Genomic DNA, 17,277 nt, shown 5'->3' with positions numbered 1-17,277 from the left:
CCCACTGCTTTTCTCTGAAAATTAAAAAAAAAATATGTTCATGATTCTTCTTAGTACCTGATAAGCTTTTAGGATGACAAATACACATTATTTCTCCAGTGCATGGAGCCATTAATCCTTCCAGGCCGACTTACATTTGCTAGAGAGAAGTCTATCTCCATACAATTTCAGTGCCTCATCCAGGGTGACATACAACCTCATTCTCATTGTCCCATGTTAGTAAAATAGCTTAGATGAGGAACAATCTATTTTCAGGCATGACTTTCAGTTGGAAAGAGGAGGAGTGAAGGAAAAGGGAAAAATAGAGAAGTAATATAAATGGAGTGTCCAGTATCTGCCAGTCTGCTATGGGCTTTTCATTATACCTCTCCTAATAGTTACAACAATCCTGTGAGAAGCCGTTCCCTTACAGAGGAGGAGGACCTTGAGACTTTTTAGGTTAAGTGACTCACCCAAGGCCACAGTTAGTAGCAGAACTGAGAGGGAAACTCAAATTCAGCCAGTTCCAAAGCCTTCCTCTTTTCACTCCATTATTCTGCTACTAAATTCCATTCAGCATTCCGTGTCCTGGTATTGGGTCCAACTAGAATGTAAGCTCTTCAAAGCAGCGAACTTGCCCTTTTCGCCCTTGCATCCCTAGCATCTAGCTTGGTGCCTAACACATGATATCTCAAAACGTAAATGTTGAAGATATGAATGAGTGAATAAATCAATAAGGAAAAACATATGGATACTGTTAGACCTGGAAGGGCTCTAATCCAATCACTTCCTTTTTTAGATGAGGGAAACCAAGGCCTTGAGAGATTAAGTCACTTGCCTTTGGTTAAGCAACTAATTAGTGAAAGATTCAGAACTTTACTTTGGGTCTATTCTGCTCTACAATGTGCTATGACGTGTGCAAACATTTTCTAAAGCAGGTTCATCAACTCCTTGTGGTTTCCTATGCATTCTATCCTTTGATTTAATTTTTTAATTGCAAGCTATTCTTCCCAAATGCAAAGCAATGGAAGTTAGAAATACCACTAGTGCACCAGAATAAAACTCTGTGAGGACAGGAAATTATGTCTGTTTTGTTCATTTCAACAGGCTTGGCACTTAGAAGGTGCTCAATAAATACTTACTGAATAAATGAATATAATGAAAATATGTGATTTCCTTTTCAGTGAAGAGCACATTCTTCACAGATAATGATAGCATAGATTATATTAACAAATACTTGGCCGGACGCAGTGATTCACGTCTGTAAGCCCAGGACTTTGGGAGGCTGACATGGGCAGATCACCTCAGGTCAGGATTTCGAGACCAGCCTGGCCAATATAGTGAAACTCTGTCCCAACTAAACATACAAAAATTACCCCGGTATGATGGCAAGTGCCTGAATCCCAGTTACTTGGGAGGCTGAGGTGAGAGAATCACTTGAACCCAGGAGGCGTAGACTGCAGTGAACCAAGATCACACCATTGCCCTCCAGCCTGGGTGACAAAGTGATGCTCCAACTCAAAAAAAAAAAAAAAGAAAAGAAAAAAAAGAAAAAAGAAAAAAAAAAACTCAATGAAATATTTCAGTAAAATTGCTCAGTGATTACCATCATTCTCAGCAAACTGACACAAGAGCAGAAAATCAAACACCGTATATTCTCACTCATAGGTGGGTGTTGAACAATGAGAACACATGGACACAGGGAGGGGAGCACTACACACTGGGGTCCGTTGGGGGGAAATGGGGGAGGGGCAGGGGGGTGGGGAGGTGGGAAGAGATAGCATGGGGAGAAATGACAGATACAGGTGAGGGGACGGAAGGCAGCAAACCACACTGCTATATGTGTACCTATGCAACAATCTTGCATGTTCATCACATGTACCCCAAAACCTAAAATGCAAAAAAAAATTGAAAAAAAAAAATTGAAAAAAAAAAATTGCTCAGTGAAATGGTATTCCTCTTTCCCTCCCTTTTCTTCCTTTCTCTATCTTCATTTGTAAAATGGGGGAAGATAACAGTATTCATTTCATAGGATTGTTATAAATAATACAAACAAAGCACTTACCATGACACTTAATACACAATTAACTTTCAATAAATGATAGCTATTAAGATGAATGCGATTTCTTTAAATCAAATAAATAAGGGCCCACATAATGAGGAGATGGATGAATCAAAGAAAAAAGAAAATTTTATTAATGCTTTAAACTCTGTAAAATGGCCTTCAGACATAGTCTCTGTGTGCTTCAAACTTTGCAGCTTCTAGGAGGGCTATAAATTATAGACATCATCTGGAATATCATAGATGTTTCAACTGTTTTTCTTGGAGAGTCTCACTCTGTCACCCAGGCTGGAATGCAGTAGTGCCATCTCAGCTCACTGCAACCTCCACCTCCCAGGTTCAAATGATCCTTCTGCCTCAGCCTCCCAAACAGCTGGGACTACAGACATGTGCCATCATGCCTGGCTAATTTTTGAATTTGTAATAGAGATGGGGTTTCACCATATTGGTCAGGCTGGTCTCAAACTCCTGACCTCAGGTGATCTGCCCACCTCAGCTTCTCAAAGTGCTGGGATTATAGGCATGAGCCACCACACCCAGCCTCATAGATATTTTTTCTAGAATTTTTCTTGTGAAATTAATGGAGACAGAGAGAAGTCATAACTAACCTTTAAATAAACATACAATTATTCCTCAAATATTGCTATATGTAACTTTCAAAAAAGATCACCTCTCCACGAGTTCTTGTCCATTCCAGCAAAGGGTGTCGTTTTCCGCCACAGGGCTATGACTGCAGATATAGCCAGGTAAAGCACTATAGAAGCTCGTGAAAGACTTCAACTTCTGAATTAGTTCCCTAAAAGAAAAACAAAACATCTGTGCATAAGAGGCAAGTAAACCCAGTATGAGAAAAGTTTAATTTCCTTATCAGCATGACAGAAAGGCTATGCCAGGCTGATTAGAGCAATAAATGATTTTTAAAGACATTTTTGGCTAGAAGGACACAGTTTAGTTCTTTGTAAAAAAAAAAAATCAATAAAATGATATTAATAAAAAGTTGCCTGCCATATAAGGTGCTGTTCCTATCAGAAGGATGATTTAATTCCAACATCCATTTTCTAACACGTTCCGCTTCCATTTTTTTGGTTGTTGTTGCTCAGAATGCTGTTACCTACATTTCCAAAGGTGCTGATTACAAGGCACACTGGAGCACTACATATCTTTTGGTTTCTGAGTGTAATTGGGTACATTGATTGCAATTTACAATGCTATTACCCAAGAGATGGCCCGTTTCCATGTAGGCTCTGGCTAATGGTTGCAGATCAGAATTGCAGGGTGCTCAGAACAGTATAAGCTCGACAAAATTCTCCTGGCAATATAGTCAGAGCAACTCACATCTGCCAGAAGAGGAAGGTTTCTTTGTTCTTTGTATATTGTGGCTCCTGTGAGGGAGAGGGAGTGGAGTGGGGGGTGATTCTAGTATATTATATAATTTATTTGCTTTTGTTTTTGTGCTACACATGATAAGTGTGTGTGTGTGTGTGTGTGTGTGTGTGTGTGTGTGTCTGAAGGAAAGAGAGAGACAGTGCAAGAGAGAATATATTATGTCTGCAATTATTTGCAAACACACACATAAATACCAGAATAATTTCAGGTCTATTATCTATTTTGAGATGTACAGGGATATACAAAGTAATATGCCTTAGACTGGAGAGAAGTGGATATCTATAAAAAGAAATAATAAAATATCTATATAATTGATGTGCACTGTAAGCAAACAAAAATAAAACATATTTTCTTTTCTTTTTTTTTTTTTTTTTTTTTTGGTTTGAGATGGAGTTTCATTCTTATTGCTCAGACTGGAGTGCAGTGGCGCGATCTCAGCTCACTACAACCTCCGCCTCCTGGGTTCAAGTGATTTTCCTGCCTGAGCCTCCCATGTAGCTGGGATTACAGGCATGTGCCTGGCTAATTTTTTATATTTTTAGTAGAGACGGGGTTTTTCCATGTTGGTCAGGCTGGTCTTGAACTCCGTATCTCAAATGCTCTGCCTGCCTCGGCCTCCCAAAGTGCTGGGATTACAGGCATGAGCCACCATTCCCGGCCACTAAAACACACTTTATTTTCTAAAGCAATGCTACTGATAGAAAATTAAAGCATCCTTCACATCCAAATATACCTTATGTCTATGCTAAGTTTTGGAGACTCTATTCAGGGAATTTTCTGGCAGTGGAGTAATTATTCAATACTGTCTCCAGACTAAGAATGGACTGGCCTGATATACAGACCCCTATAGGAACCAGAGGCCTGAATATCATTTGGACACTGGTGGAAGTCCTTAGCCCAGAAATCCCTTCTGTGAGTTGTTCTTAGATCTGGCCAAATGAGGAAGACTGGTGAAAATATCCTCTTGTACTTAATTCCCTTTTTATTATTATTATTGCTATGGTTTAAGATGGTTTGCCCTTACCAAAACTCATGTAGACACGTGGTCCCCAAGGCGGCAGTGTTGGGAGGTTGTGTCTTTAAAAGGTGAAAATGGATTTATGCTTGCCTTGCAAGGCTGGGTTGGTTCTCCAGGGAATGGATTCGTTCCCAGGAAAGCCGGTTGTTACAAAGTAAGATTGCCTCTCATATTAGTTCTTTTCACTTGTGCTCACTTCCCTTTCCTTTTCTCCGCCATGTTTTCACACAGTATGAGGCCTTCACTTAAAAGCTGCCAGATGAGGCCACTCACTCTTGAACTTCCCAGCCTGATAAATAAACCTATTTTCTTTATAAATTACCCAGTCTTAGGAATTCTGTTACAGCAACATAAAACAAACTAGGACAATTACCATAAAACTATTCATTTCAACTAATGATTTAAGAGGTGGGGGAGGGAGGGAGAGGGCTCTTAGCATAGATTCACAAAGGTTTGGGTCACGGCAAAGTCAACTTGATGGACAGAACAACTCAAGTAAGGTTATTGGGACATATATAACTTCTGATACCCCCCGAGTTGCTTGCTGTTTTGCCGGTACCCCCCACCCCACAGCCTACCCCTGGTGTCTGAGTACCATCAATCTCCAAAGAGAAGAGGCTCAATACAGAGCTCTGAAAATAAAAGTCACCATTATAGTTCTAATAGAGGAAAAAGATGGGTTCAATTAACAGCTAATAGGAGAGATGCTCACTTTACAAGGTAATAATACAGTTCCCAAAAGTGGAAGCTGAAAGAGTAAAGGCTGAGTCTGAGTAATTCCCCCCGCCCACTCCATAAGGAAATGGAATATGGCCATTAGTCTGTGGTAAACAATGGCCCTCTCTTTGAGGAAAGAATTTCCCTTAGGCCTCCCCCTACCTCCAAATTCCTTCACTCACATAGCACATGGCAAGAAAAATTGAACCCATGGTAAGACCTTCCAGTTTGATTTCAATAGAAGTTAAAAAACAACAACAACAACAAACAAACAACAAAAAAACAAAACACCCTGAACTTCTCCCAACCCTTGCAGTTTTCTTGGTGGATCATGAAGATTAATGACAATTTGAAGAAGATCCAGATGAGGTTCGATCTAACTGTCAAGGGTATGAGGGGCTGCAATAAACATAAGGCCTCTCATTTTAGTATAGAAAGATATTACCTGGAAGGGTCAACACAAAAGTCTCAGAAAATCACAAAGAATGTCAACATATTAATCTGTTCTCGCACTGCTATGAAGAAATACCTGAGACTGGGTAATTTATAAAGAAAAAAAGGTTTAATTGACTCATAGCTCTGCATGGCTGGGGAGTCCTCAGGAAACACACAATCATGGCAGAAGGGGAAGCAAGCATGTCCTTCTTCACATGGCAGCAGGAAGGAGAAAAGTAACTGCCCAGCAAAGGGGGAAGCCCCTTATGTAACCATCAGACCTTGTGAAAACTAACTCACTATCATGAGAACAGGATGGGGAAACCACCCCCCGTGATTCATTTATCTCCACCTGGTCCCTCCCATGACATGTGGGGATTATGGGAACTAAATTCAAGATAAGATTTGAGTGGTGACACAGCCAAACGGTATCAGTGAATAGTATGAACATGATCTGGGTTATCACGTTCTAGAACTCAAGAAATCTCTTTGAAAGTTGAACAAGGTAACTTGGAAAAATAAAAGGTTATCCTACTTTATTAACTTCACAGTGCATATGGGATAGACATAGAAAGAGACTGTGATTTAAAAACTTACTTCTGAATTACTTATTTTGAATTTAGAACACAGTTTTATTTTGCAACCATATTAGAATGATTCGGTTCTCAGAACAGCCCCTTCAAACCTGTTGTGAGTAGTAGCTAAAAGCACTGATTATGGAGTCTGACTCAGCTGAGTTTCAAATGTCAGCTATGCCCTCACTTACTGAGCAGTGAAATCTTAGGCAAATTCTAAACTTCTCAGACCTTTAGTTTCCTTATTTGTAAAATGTACCTATCTTGCAAGGTTACTGTGCTGATTACATGAGAAAATGCATGTAAAGTGTTTAGCATAGTACCTGCAGAATTAAGCCCAGAGTAATCACTCTACAATGTTAGCCATTGTCAATATTACTATTATCATGAATCTGTAGAATAGAATATATCATTGATACTGTTCAGCTGTGTCCCCACCCAAATCTCATCTTGAATTGTAGCTCCCATAATTCCCATGTGTTATGGGAGGGATCTGGTTGGCGATAACTGAATCATGAAGGTGGTTTCCCCCATACTGTTCTTGTGGTAGTGAATAAGTCTCACAAGATCTGATGGTTTTATAAGGGGTTTCCCCTTTTACTTGGCTCTCATTCTCACTTGCCTGCCACCACATAAGATGTGACTTTTGCCTTCCACCATGATTGTGAGGCCTCCCCAGCCATGTGGAACTGTGAGTCTATTAAACCTCTTTCCTTTATAAATTATCCAGTCTTGGTTACGTCTTTATCAGCAGTGTGAAAATGGACCAATACAGTCATATTTATGAAATATATATATTATATTCCAGATAAATTTATGTATGCCAGATAATTAAAATTTTTTCAAGTTCCACATAATTTTATGTGCAATAAAATAATTAAAATCCCTTATTTTTTGAAGTTGATATTAATAAGTACAACTATTGTCTCTTTCAACAGATTTTTCCTGGTGTTCTTAAACTTGTTAGCTACTGGGGTGTGTAATCCTTTTGACTAATTTGGTATAGCAAATGTTCAGAATAGGCAAATATATAGAGATATACAGTAGATTAGTGGTTGCTTAAGAATGGGGAGATGAAGGTTGGGGAATGATAGCTAAAGAGTACAGAGCTTCTTTCTGAGGTGAAAATTTTCCAAAATTGATTGTGATGATAGTTGCACAACTCTGTGGATACACTACAAACAATTCAATTATACACTTTAAATGGATAGATTGTATGGTATGGGGATTAAATCTCAATAAAGTTGTTACCCCTGCCCCTCAACAGAAAGGATAGAGAAGAGGTGAGAAATATGTTTCAGAGAAAGAGAGGCTTTTCTACTATGGGGAGGGATGCCCCTTGGAAGAATAAAAGGAGACAGGGAGGAGAGCTGGGAAAAGCCAGGTTGGATGCAAATAGAATAAACACATAGGTAGGGGAAGAAAAGGGAAATGTGTAAGAGCTGCAGCTTCTGCGCTGCAACAGCTGTAAACAGTTCAAATATATTTCTTCCTCCATCTTCTAAAATACAGTCTTTTGCCTTTCTTTCTCATTATAAAAGAAATACATGCTCACTATAGAGAATTTAGAAAATAAAGAAAGAAAGGGAAAAAAATTCATTGTCCCACCAGCCACAGATAATCACTGTTAATATTTCAATATATTTTCTACTAGATTTTTATCAAGTAAATTTTTACACTTATTTCTTTAAAACATTTACTTATTTCTTTCATAGGCTTGTTATCTGAATTCTTTTTGGTTCTTAGTGTATATTATCTCCATTAGAATCCAAGGTAGATTCAACTAGAACAACCTCAGAATTAAATAAATCCTGGTTCTCAAATAATTCCCAGGCCTTGTAGGATGAGGCCCTGTGGGATGAGGCAGTACCTGCCTTTTGGAGAACAAAGAGTAGGTCTCCAGCACAGCTCACAGACTAGCCAATATCTTAGAGTCCCAAAGGACAGTGTTACAGTGAACGCCATTCCTTTATCCAAAACCTTCTGAATTGCCATGAGAAAATAAATCTTGGTCTCTAAAAGAAACTGATTCTTGAAAATAAGTGCAAACATATTCTTTTGGAGGCTGGGGAAAAATACTTTAGAAACTGTTGGAGAGTTAATGAGCTTTTCAAAGGACAGTGACAACAGGTGATAATGTCCTCTGCCACTACAGCAGAAGACTAGTTTACCTCCTACCAAGTTTACTGGGCCTCTCAGAATCTCTCCTCTTCTTTGTCTCTTCCTGCCATTTCTTTCTAAACTTGTTCCAGCGTAGCAATTAAGTGAACTTTAATCTTTTATTGAATAAAGGTTTATATTCATCTGCTTATCATTTTAAAAGAGGAGCCGAATATTTCTATTTTTCTCTTTAAAGAAAGACACCTGAAACTAAGTGACATGTTAATTACCCACGTATGACTCAGTCCAGATTTTTTTTCCTTTGTGCTAGTAGCACATAACAAACAACAAAGAATCTCCACCTGTGAACTAAGACAGTCTGCTCAACTGAATTGTTCCTAGAGAGAGAAAAAAAAAAAAAAAAAAGGATAGAAAGGTCAAACAATTAGTTGCCTGGGATGGAAAAAACAGTTTGATTGAAGGGAATGTTTTTTGATTCTAATTCCACTTTATTCTAATACATACATGTCAAACATACCATTGACATACAAATTGTAAAGCCTACGGCTCTCAATTAGACAAATCCATTTGCTTATAGCAGCCTGGTCAGGAAAAAGAGTCTCATCATAAAGGTTTCCATTCAATGTGTTAAGTGTGGAACTAAAGGATAGAGCCCCTTTGCTTGCATAAGCCATTTTGAAATATGGCAGCTGGGTGCTCAGGATCTTCCCAGGAGGGTTTCCATCATCCTGAAGAGGATCGTCCCTCCCTTTCTTTGGTTGCAGGAGAGGGGATTGCCTTTGCTTTCTTGCAATGATTTGATTGGGCAGGCATCAAAGCAGTACTAATTGGAAATCACTGCAAGTAAAAACAGCCTTTCATCCCTGACTGCAGATCTGGAACTTTTTTCTTTATTATTAAAGTTCATTTTTTTTCTCTTCATGTAAAGTAATATGAGCTTATTATTTTTAAAAGTTGACAATGCAAAAGAGTACCTAAACGAAAATAATGAAAATTGGAATGATGTAAGATCATGCCTAATTCTGCTGGAGATAGCCTTTCACAATTTAATCCAAAACTAGAGTTTTCTATCATCCTAAAGACTCACCCATGCTTTTTCTCATACTGTTCCCTTTTCCCAGAACACCCTCCTTTCCTTCCTCCATCTGCTGAGTTTGTTTGAACTTATCCTTCAGGCTCAGCTCAAAAGTTACCTTTTCCAAGAAGTCTTTCTTAATGCTCCCAGGAGAGGGGCTATCTTCCCCATCTGTGACACTGCCACTCTTTTGCACATAGCTCTGATTTGGCACTCATGCCCAACGTATGGAAATTATTCATTTGCATGTTTCCCCCCCTAACTAAGCTATGTGTTCCTCCATTCATCAGAGCCTAACCTTACACAGTGCGAAGCATAGAGATGGTGTTGACAAATGTTGAAAGAAGTAGAGTCTTATTTAGAGCAGAATGACTTGAACCAGATCCAGAACTCATTGATTCACTCAGGACATACTTTGTTGTTTTGTTCAGAGGCAGTGGGAGTAGGCATTGATTTTGGACTAGGAGAGCTGAGATCAGCTTTTGTCCTTTTCTTTCTAGTTCATTTACTAGTGTCACCTAATCCATTGTCCCTTTGGACCAAGTCAGAGGAGAAGGAGAGGAAGGGGAACACAGGGAGGAGAGGGCTGGAATTGTAGATGTAATTTCACAAGGGTGGAGGGACTGTGTGACTTTCTCACAGGTTAGCAGTTGGCCCAAAAGCTTGGTATATATAGATGCAAGATGGACTACTCAACCACAGATTCCGCATTTGAACAATGGAAAAATATTGTTCATGTACTCTACCAAACAGTATACTGTGTAAACACGCAAGGTAAACAGTATCATAAGGGAAGCAGTGAAGTAGACATTTGGGAGGACAAAGAAGGGAGAAGCTGACAACTGAGATGAGCTGGAAGGGGCTGTGAAGATCTGACTTTTTCTATCCTGATTGTACTTGTTGTGCATCTTGTTCTCCACTCACTGTTTTAAATCTGATGACAGATATTTTCAATACTTATCCCTTAAAGGAACACTGGGTCCCATGCATAGACCACCAGTTGAGTATCAAATCGCCTTGAAATTGAACTAAGCTGTTTCTCAGATTAGTTGTGTGTTGCAAACTACCCAGTTGGGGGCAGACAAAACAAACAGATGACTTCTGAATGCTACCAAAGGAATCCTGCATTTCATTGTGTGTTGTTATTTTAATAAGGCAAAGGGCTTTTCAACTCATAATCAGATTCAGACAGCTTGTTCGCAATCTCCACAGACTGAAGACTACAATAGGGTTCCTTTGCAATTATCATATTTTTAACCATAGAGGACAGAGCTTGGGCATGGCTATGAGGAGTGGTAGAGGCACATATATTTTTCTGGACAGTGTGAAATGCTGTGCAGAACATACCGAGAGATTTATAGAGGTACTAATACTGCCAAAACAAACCCTCTTAATAACATCAGATTGCAGGGGGCAGTGCATTTAGCAAGAGATCATCTTAATTCCCACTTCTCTCTCCCTAAGAGGGTTTACAATGCCTATTTGAGGGAGTTAAACAAAATCAGATACTCTCCAGTTGCTTCGTTTTCTTCTGCCAGAGAATTCACAAAGAAAGTTTCCATCTCAGATTTTAATGCTTCAGTTTCAATAAAGGTGAGAAACATTGTTGGGCAGGCTCAGGCTCCAACACCCAAAAAGTTCTGCCTGACCATCATTTACTCAACTTTACAGGCTTTGTCAATTTTTTTTTCCTATCCTTTCTTTTCCTTGGAGGTTAACTACAAGTTCAAAAATGAATCTAGGCCACGTGTGTTGGCTCACAAGAATGGCTTTAACCTGGGAGGCATAGGTCATAGTGAGCTGAGATCACGCCACTGCACTGCAGCCTCGGTGACAGAGTGAGACGCAGACTCAAATATATATATATATATATATATATATATATATATATATATATATATATATGTGTGTGTGTGTGTGTGTGTGTGTGTGTATATATATATATATATATATATATATATATATATATATATGAATATAAACAAAGTACCAAATCCAGTGCCCAGCCAAAACTTCATTTATCAATTTCTTCTTTCCCTGGAGGAATCAACACACATACAGCTGTAGCCGGTATGGTGAAAGGGAATGAGTCTCCCAGAGCCCAAGACAGAAGTCATAGCAGCAGGTCTTGATAAACCTCCTACTTATAAATGTGTCTAGATTGGCAGAGTAATTTCAAAATGGGACTGAGTGGGTGCATTAATTTTGAAAAAGCTCCACATGTGATTCGGCTGCAAATTCATATACCACTTCCTCCATGAAGCCTCAAGGTTCTGTCTTTCCTTGGAGGCTGCCTCTGTACTCTGGACATTCTTTTGCTTTAGCACTTACAAAGCTGTTTTGGAATTATGTGTATTTAAGTCTATTTCCCCATTAAACTGAGCTGGAGAGCATAGATTGTGTCTTTTTATTTTCAGTGCCCAGTATGCATTTTGGTACTTAACAAGTGTTGATGAAATTTTTGCTGAACTGAATAAGGGTACATCCCATCCACGCACACATACAGAGTAAGTCCTCACTTCATGTCATTGATAGGTTCTTGGAAACTGAAATTTAAAGTGAAAAAATGTACAGCAGGTCCTCAAATTATGTGGTTTCATTCAACATTTTGTTACAAGGATGATGAGGAAAAATTGGTTTCGTTATATGTTATTTTGCTTAAAATTGCAGTTTCCAAGAACCTATAGACATAGTTAAGTGAGGATTATCTATCTATCTATCTATCTATCTATCTATCTATCTATCCATCCATCCATCCATCTATCATCTTCACTTCAGTCAAATATGGAAGGGGTTGCCACTAGTTAAAGGTCAATGCAGATTTTTGGAGCAGGGAGATGCTCCGTCCGCTCCACGCATCAACCTGATATTGCAGTAACAGGAATGGTGCACCCCCTTGCGGAATACAAAAATAAATAAACAAATAAAATAAAGGTTGATGGCTTAGATGAACTGAAGTTTATTTCTCAGGTGGTTCAGTCCAAGAGTGAATGCAATGGCGAAAAATGGACAAAGGACAAGCAACTGCAAAAGAGGGCCTTAATAAATGGCCTAAAAGACAAACATTTCCCGAAGAACCCCTATCCTATAGGAAAATGGTTGTCAAACATTTTGTTGTTGGGAGCCCTGAAGTAGTTTTAAAATACGTCCACAAACCCCCTAATTCTCCCTTCATGAGGTGGAGCTTAATTTCTTCCCTCTCCTTGAGTGTGGATTAGAATTACTGGCACGCTGGCTGGGCACAGTGGCTCACACCTGTAATTCCAGCACTTTGGGAGGCTGAGGCAGCCGGATCACCTGAGGTCAGGAGTTTGAGACTAACTTAGCCAACATGGTGAAACCTCACCTCTACCAAAAATACAAAAGTTAGCCAGGCATGGTGGCGCAAGCCTGTAATCACAGCTATTCAGGAGGCTGAGGCAGGAGAATAGCTTGAACCTGGGAGGTGGAAGTTGCAGTGAGCTGAGATCGCACCATTGCACTCCAGCCTGGGCGACAGAGTGAGACCTGTCTCAAAAAACAAAATGAAACAAAAACCCACAAAGAATTAGTGGCTCGCTTCTAATAAATCAAATATGCCAGAACTGATGGTGTACCTCCTTCCAACAACCAGAACTAACTTGCTACACTTGCAAGTGAGCCACTTTGGAAGTTGGTCTTCCAGCCTCCATCAACATTTTGAATGACTGCAGTCTCAGGATCCCAGAGAGCTTTCGGTTATATGATACATAGCTATCGATATTTACTGTTTTAGAAATTTTTTTAAAAATTTAAATTTATTACTAATTTGAAACTAGCAATTATAGACTCATTACATGTTAATATAAATATTAATAACATTTCATGAAAACAGTGAGAAAAATGGTATCAGTTTTCATTTTTGCAAGCTGTCTCTGCTCTCTGGCCTGATAGGGGACAGGTAGATTCTTCTACTGACTTCTCCATTTAATCTGTTGCAACACATTGTTTTGGTTGAAGTATATGAACAATATCCAGCTTTACACAAATATGTAATGAGCAAAAGGAAAACCTCATAGATGTCCTGAAAGTGTTACTGGGACTCCCAGCAGTCCTGAAATCACATTTTAAAACAGCTGCTACAGGGAAACTAGGAATCCATTAGCTTGAAGTCAACAAAAGAGAAACAAATGAGGACTTTCTGAAATACTTCAGTCGGGGAACTCCTTCAAGTTGCATTACTGGCTTCTTTCATCCTAAATTGTATCATAAAATGCTAAGAATTACCATCTCAGAAACCTTTATATGAAAATGAGAGAAATGGAAGAGTTTAGCCCAAATCTGGGATGTTACTTAATTCCTTTCTTCATTTTCTATCTATAGGCCAATCTTACTTAACCCCCTCAAGGTCAATAGGAACAACTCATGTCTAGATATTCTTGAGCCAGTGGCAAGGCTGCCGACATGTGCAGTCTTTTCAGCAATTCTAGAGTTGTGTTGGGCTTCCAATCCACTTTCTACCCATTTGTTGTAATTAAAACAAAACAAAACAAAACAAAACCAGAATGGGGACAGAGGGACTCTAGATCAGGGGAGAAGGGATGAAGAAAATAAGAAACAAACCTGGAATTTTGTCCCTTGACTAATGTTTTAAGAACTAAGAACCGGATCCTTCATTTTATCATTTTTAAAAGAGCATGTAAAGTGTGCAGTGTCTGTGTATGTGTGTGTGTATACACGTGAATGTGTCTCATCAGCTTCTCTCTGATGAATTTGACTCTGACTCACTGTTAATAATGGGAAAAGCTACGAAGCAAGCCACGAAATTGTGAGACCAGATTGTAAGCAGAAACTATTTTGCTTAATCAATAAAAGTTCTTGAATAGGGAAGTCCTTTCCACACATGTTGCTGTACTAGATATTTATGAACAGTATACTTAATATTTAAATATGGCTTGGAATATAATACTACATATATTTTTAAACACTGACAGATGATAAAATTGAATTAATCAAGCACTCTACTCAAAAGAACTAAATAACATGTATTTAAGAAGTTTCACTCCAGTGGTTTTTTGACCTTAAAGTACAATTGCTAATTGTATGCTGGAATAAAGAAAAAAGAAAGCTCTCACCTTCTTCGGCTGGATAAGGTTTCCTCATGTTCTACATGAGCAACTTTTAATACTTTCTTGTCAATAAACAGATCTTCAGGATAATAAGCAGATCTATATTGGCGTTGTTGAGAATGGGCACATAACTTGCCAATCTGAAAAAAGAAATGCAATGTAATTACATGATACTTGCACAGATACGATAGTAGAAACAAATTCTGAAAGACACTTCAATTTCTTCCCCCAATTTTAAATAGAAGAACAAAGCTATGACCAGAATAATAAAAAAAAAAAAGGTGATAAACTTGTAAGGCAAAAAACCATTGGTGGAAAGAAGGCTGAAGAAAGGCGTAAATACATATGAAGAAGTTCACAAAAGGGAACTGCAAAATTTAGGAAGAACTGGTGCAGGAGATGGGGGTTGTAGCCAGTTAATAGAAGAACAGCCTCCCAAGCACAGAGTACTACCAATTTCTATGAGTATTTTGTTATAAGACCCAAGCTAAGGTACTCTGGAAAAAGTGCGGTTGCTCATCTGGCTTTCCTAAAAATGCCCAAGGGAAGAAGGCAAGTCAACCAATCAGTAGGCAGTGACAGGTGGCTCACACCTGTAATTCCAACAGTTTGGGAGGCTGAGGCCAGAGGATCACTTGTGGCCAGGAGCTCGAGGCCAGCCTGGGCAACAAAGCAAGACTCAGTCTCTACAAAAAGTAAAATATTAGCCATGCATGGTAGCATACACCCGTAGTTCCAGCTACTCAGGAGGCTGAGATGGGAGGATGGTTTGAGCCTGGGAGGTCAAGGCTGCAGTGATCCATGATTGTGCCACTGCACTCCAGCCTGGGTGATAGAGGGAGATCCTGTTTCTAATTAATTAATTAGCCAGTGTCATCAACTATGAATCATATATCATTAAATAAGCCCAGGATTAAAAGTATTTCAAAAACATAGGTGCTTGAGAGTCTCCCTTTCTTCCTTCCTCCCTGTCTCCTTCCTTCCTCGCTTCTTCTGTCCCTTTCTTCCTTCCAGCTTTCCTCATTCATTCATTCAAAAATATTTATTGGATCTCGCTAAAGCTGACTTCTTTCACACTCACATAGCAATACTTTTTTAAAAAATGGCATAATATTTCTCAGCTCCATTCTACTTGATTTCTTTTGTTTAATTATTCATAGATTTGCTACCTTTTTTTTTTGCTTTTAATTAAGCAAAAGCCTAAATGAACTTTCATGTAAAGAAATATGACTATGAACATTCTTATATATTTCCCTTGTGCCAGACACTATGCCAACTATTATCATGCCCATTTTAGAGATGAGGAAATTGAGGCTTAAGGAGTTAAGTGACTTGCATAAGGCAAATAAACAGTGGACTCACTTGTCTGACTTCAAACCCATTTGTCTGACTTCAAAGCTTATGCAACATTGCCTCCCTAGCAGATGATGCTTGACTTTCAGTGGCTTACATTCTACATTGTAGAAAAATATAAAGAATTACCAATCCTCAAAAGCGTAGTCACCCAACATAGCCAAGGTAAATATATAGACTGTAACCTTCAGGAAAAATATTAGAAATATCTGACAAGGAGAAGGGTTGTATGTTTGTCACTTTTGTACCTCCACGCTATTCAGACTGGATTTTGTGCACTGTTAGGTGAATTAACTGAAGTGAATTGAAAGAATCTTTTATCATCAGGCTCAGATCAGCATGGACTCTGTGTGGTAATCCCAGCTTCTGGATTTCTCAAGATGGCCCTGACAGCATTTACTAAGTTATCTATTTATACAGCTTTGGAAGGCTTTTCATGTAAATAAAGTATCAAATTAGAAAAAAATCTAGAATCGGGGTAGCATCACCTTCATTTATAAAAGAGAGCATCTATAGTTTTATATTCAGATTAGCTAGACTCAATAGTTCACATTAATGGGAATAAAACAAAAGCCAAAGACACTTAAAGACATTCAGTTTGGCTTTGGAATGCATGATACTGAATTTTTCAGATGTGCTGATGTAATGCTATTTGACTTGGGCTAATATTAACTTCAAACAAAGTGTGTGCATTCCATGAATATGCCTTAACTAGCAGTCTGGTAGGGTGCTTTTAGGTCAGGGGCTGCCTGGCTGGACTATGGAGTTAAGTTCCAATCATTTTCAAAGCATAGAATGCAGATGCCAAATAACTGAGGGCAGACTATGTATCACCACTTTCTATCTGAAGACATATATATATATTTACTTTGTGAAAATGCAGGTGAAATTTCATGGAACAAAACCTTGATGTTAGTTCCATAAATATCTATTATTCTGTGAACAAACATTTATGTGAGAGCTTATTTCACTAAGATCAAAGTATTCTTAACACATTCAGGAACACAGTGCACATTGTCTTGACCTACACCTGTTCCAGTCCAGCACCAAAATCAAATCTTTCACAGGTCTTTCACAGTAACTTGTCTGCTTGCAACCCACAGCTGTGAAATTTCCCTCGCCATTGAAAGTCAGCCCTTTCTATCAATGAATACTAATTGGTCCACAGCAAAACCTGAAAGATTTTAGCCCCCTCCCCGCCACTTGCCCCAACCTGGAAAGGGGTACAGCTGACGCAAAAGTAGGAAGGTTAAGAACAAATGATAATGTAGCCAGTCTGCAGTCTGATCTTTCTTCCCAAGCAACCCAATGTAGCATTATCAAGCCAACTTTCCAAGGCTCTGTGTGGGGGAAGGGGCAAACAATGGTGTCGGGCCAATAACCCCACTCCTCCATCTGAAATGTGCCACATCTTATCAGACAGGCTGTATTTTCTTCCACAAATCTACCATAAAGCAAATTCTTCTCAT

At 38.9% G+C, this 17,277-nt stretch overlaps 1 protein-coding gene across 1 annotated transcript in view; it reads right to left on the bottom strand.

Moving 5' to 3' along the window:
• GPC3 (glypican 3) overlaps positions 1 to 17,277 on the bottom strand; it is a 465,288-nt gene that overhangs the window by 151,824 nt on the left and 296,187 nt on the right. Inside the window, exons 4-5 of the mRNA XM_003931143.4 lie at positions 14,462 to 14,595; positions 2,712 to 2,837 (exon numbers count right to left, since the gene is read on the bottom strand). Coding sequence (XP_003931192.1) covers positions 2,712 to 2,837; positions 14,462 to 14,595 — 260 coding nt within the window. The remainder of the gene's footprint in view (positions 1 to 2,711; positions 2,838 to 14,461; positions 14,596 to 17,277) is intronic.

This window comes from Saimiri boliviensis, chromosome X (genome assembly GCF_048565385.1).
Source record: "Saimiri boliviensis isolate mSaiBol1 chromosome X, mSaiBol1.pri, whole genome shotgun sequence".
In the NCBI taxonomy this organism is placed as follows: Eukaryota; Metazoa; Chordata; class Mammalia; order Primates; family Cebidae; genus Saimiri; species Saimiri boliviensis.
This window is presented reverse-complemented; position numbering and strand designations above follow the sequence as displayed.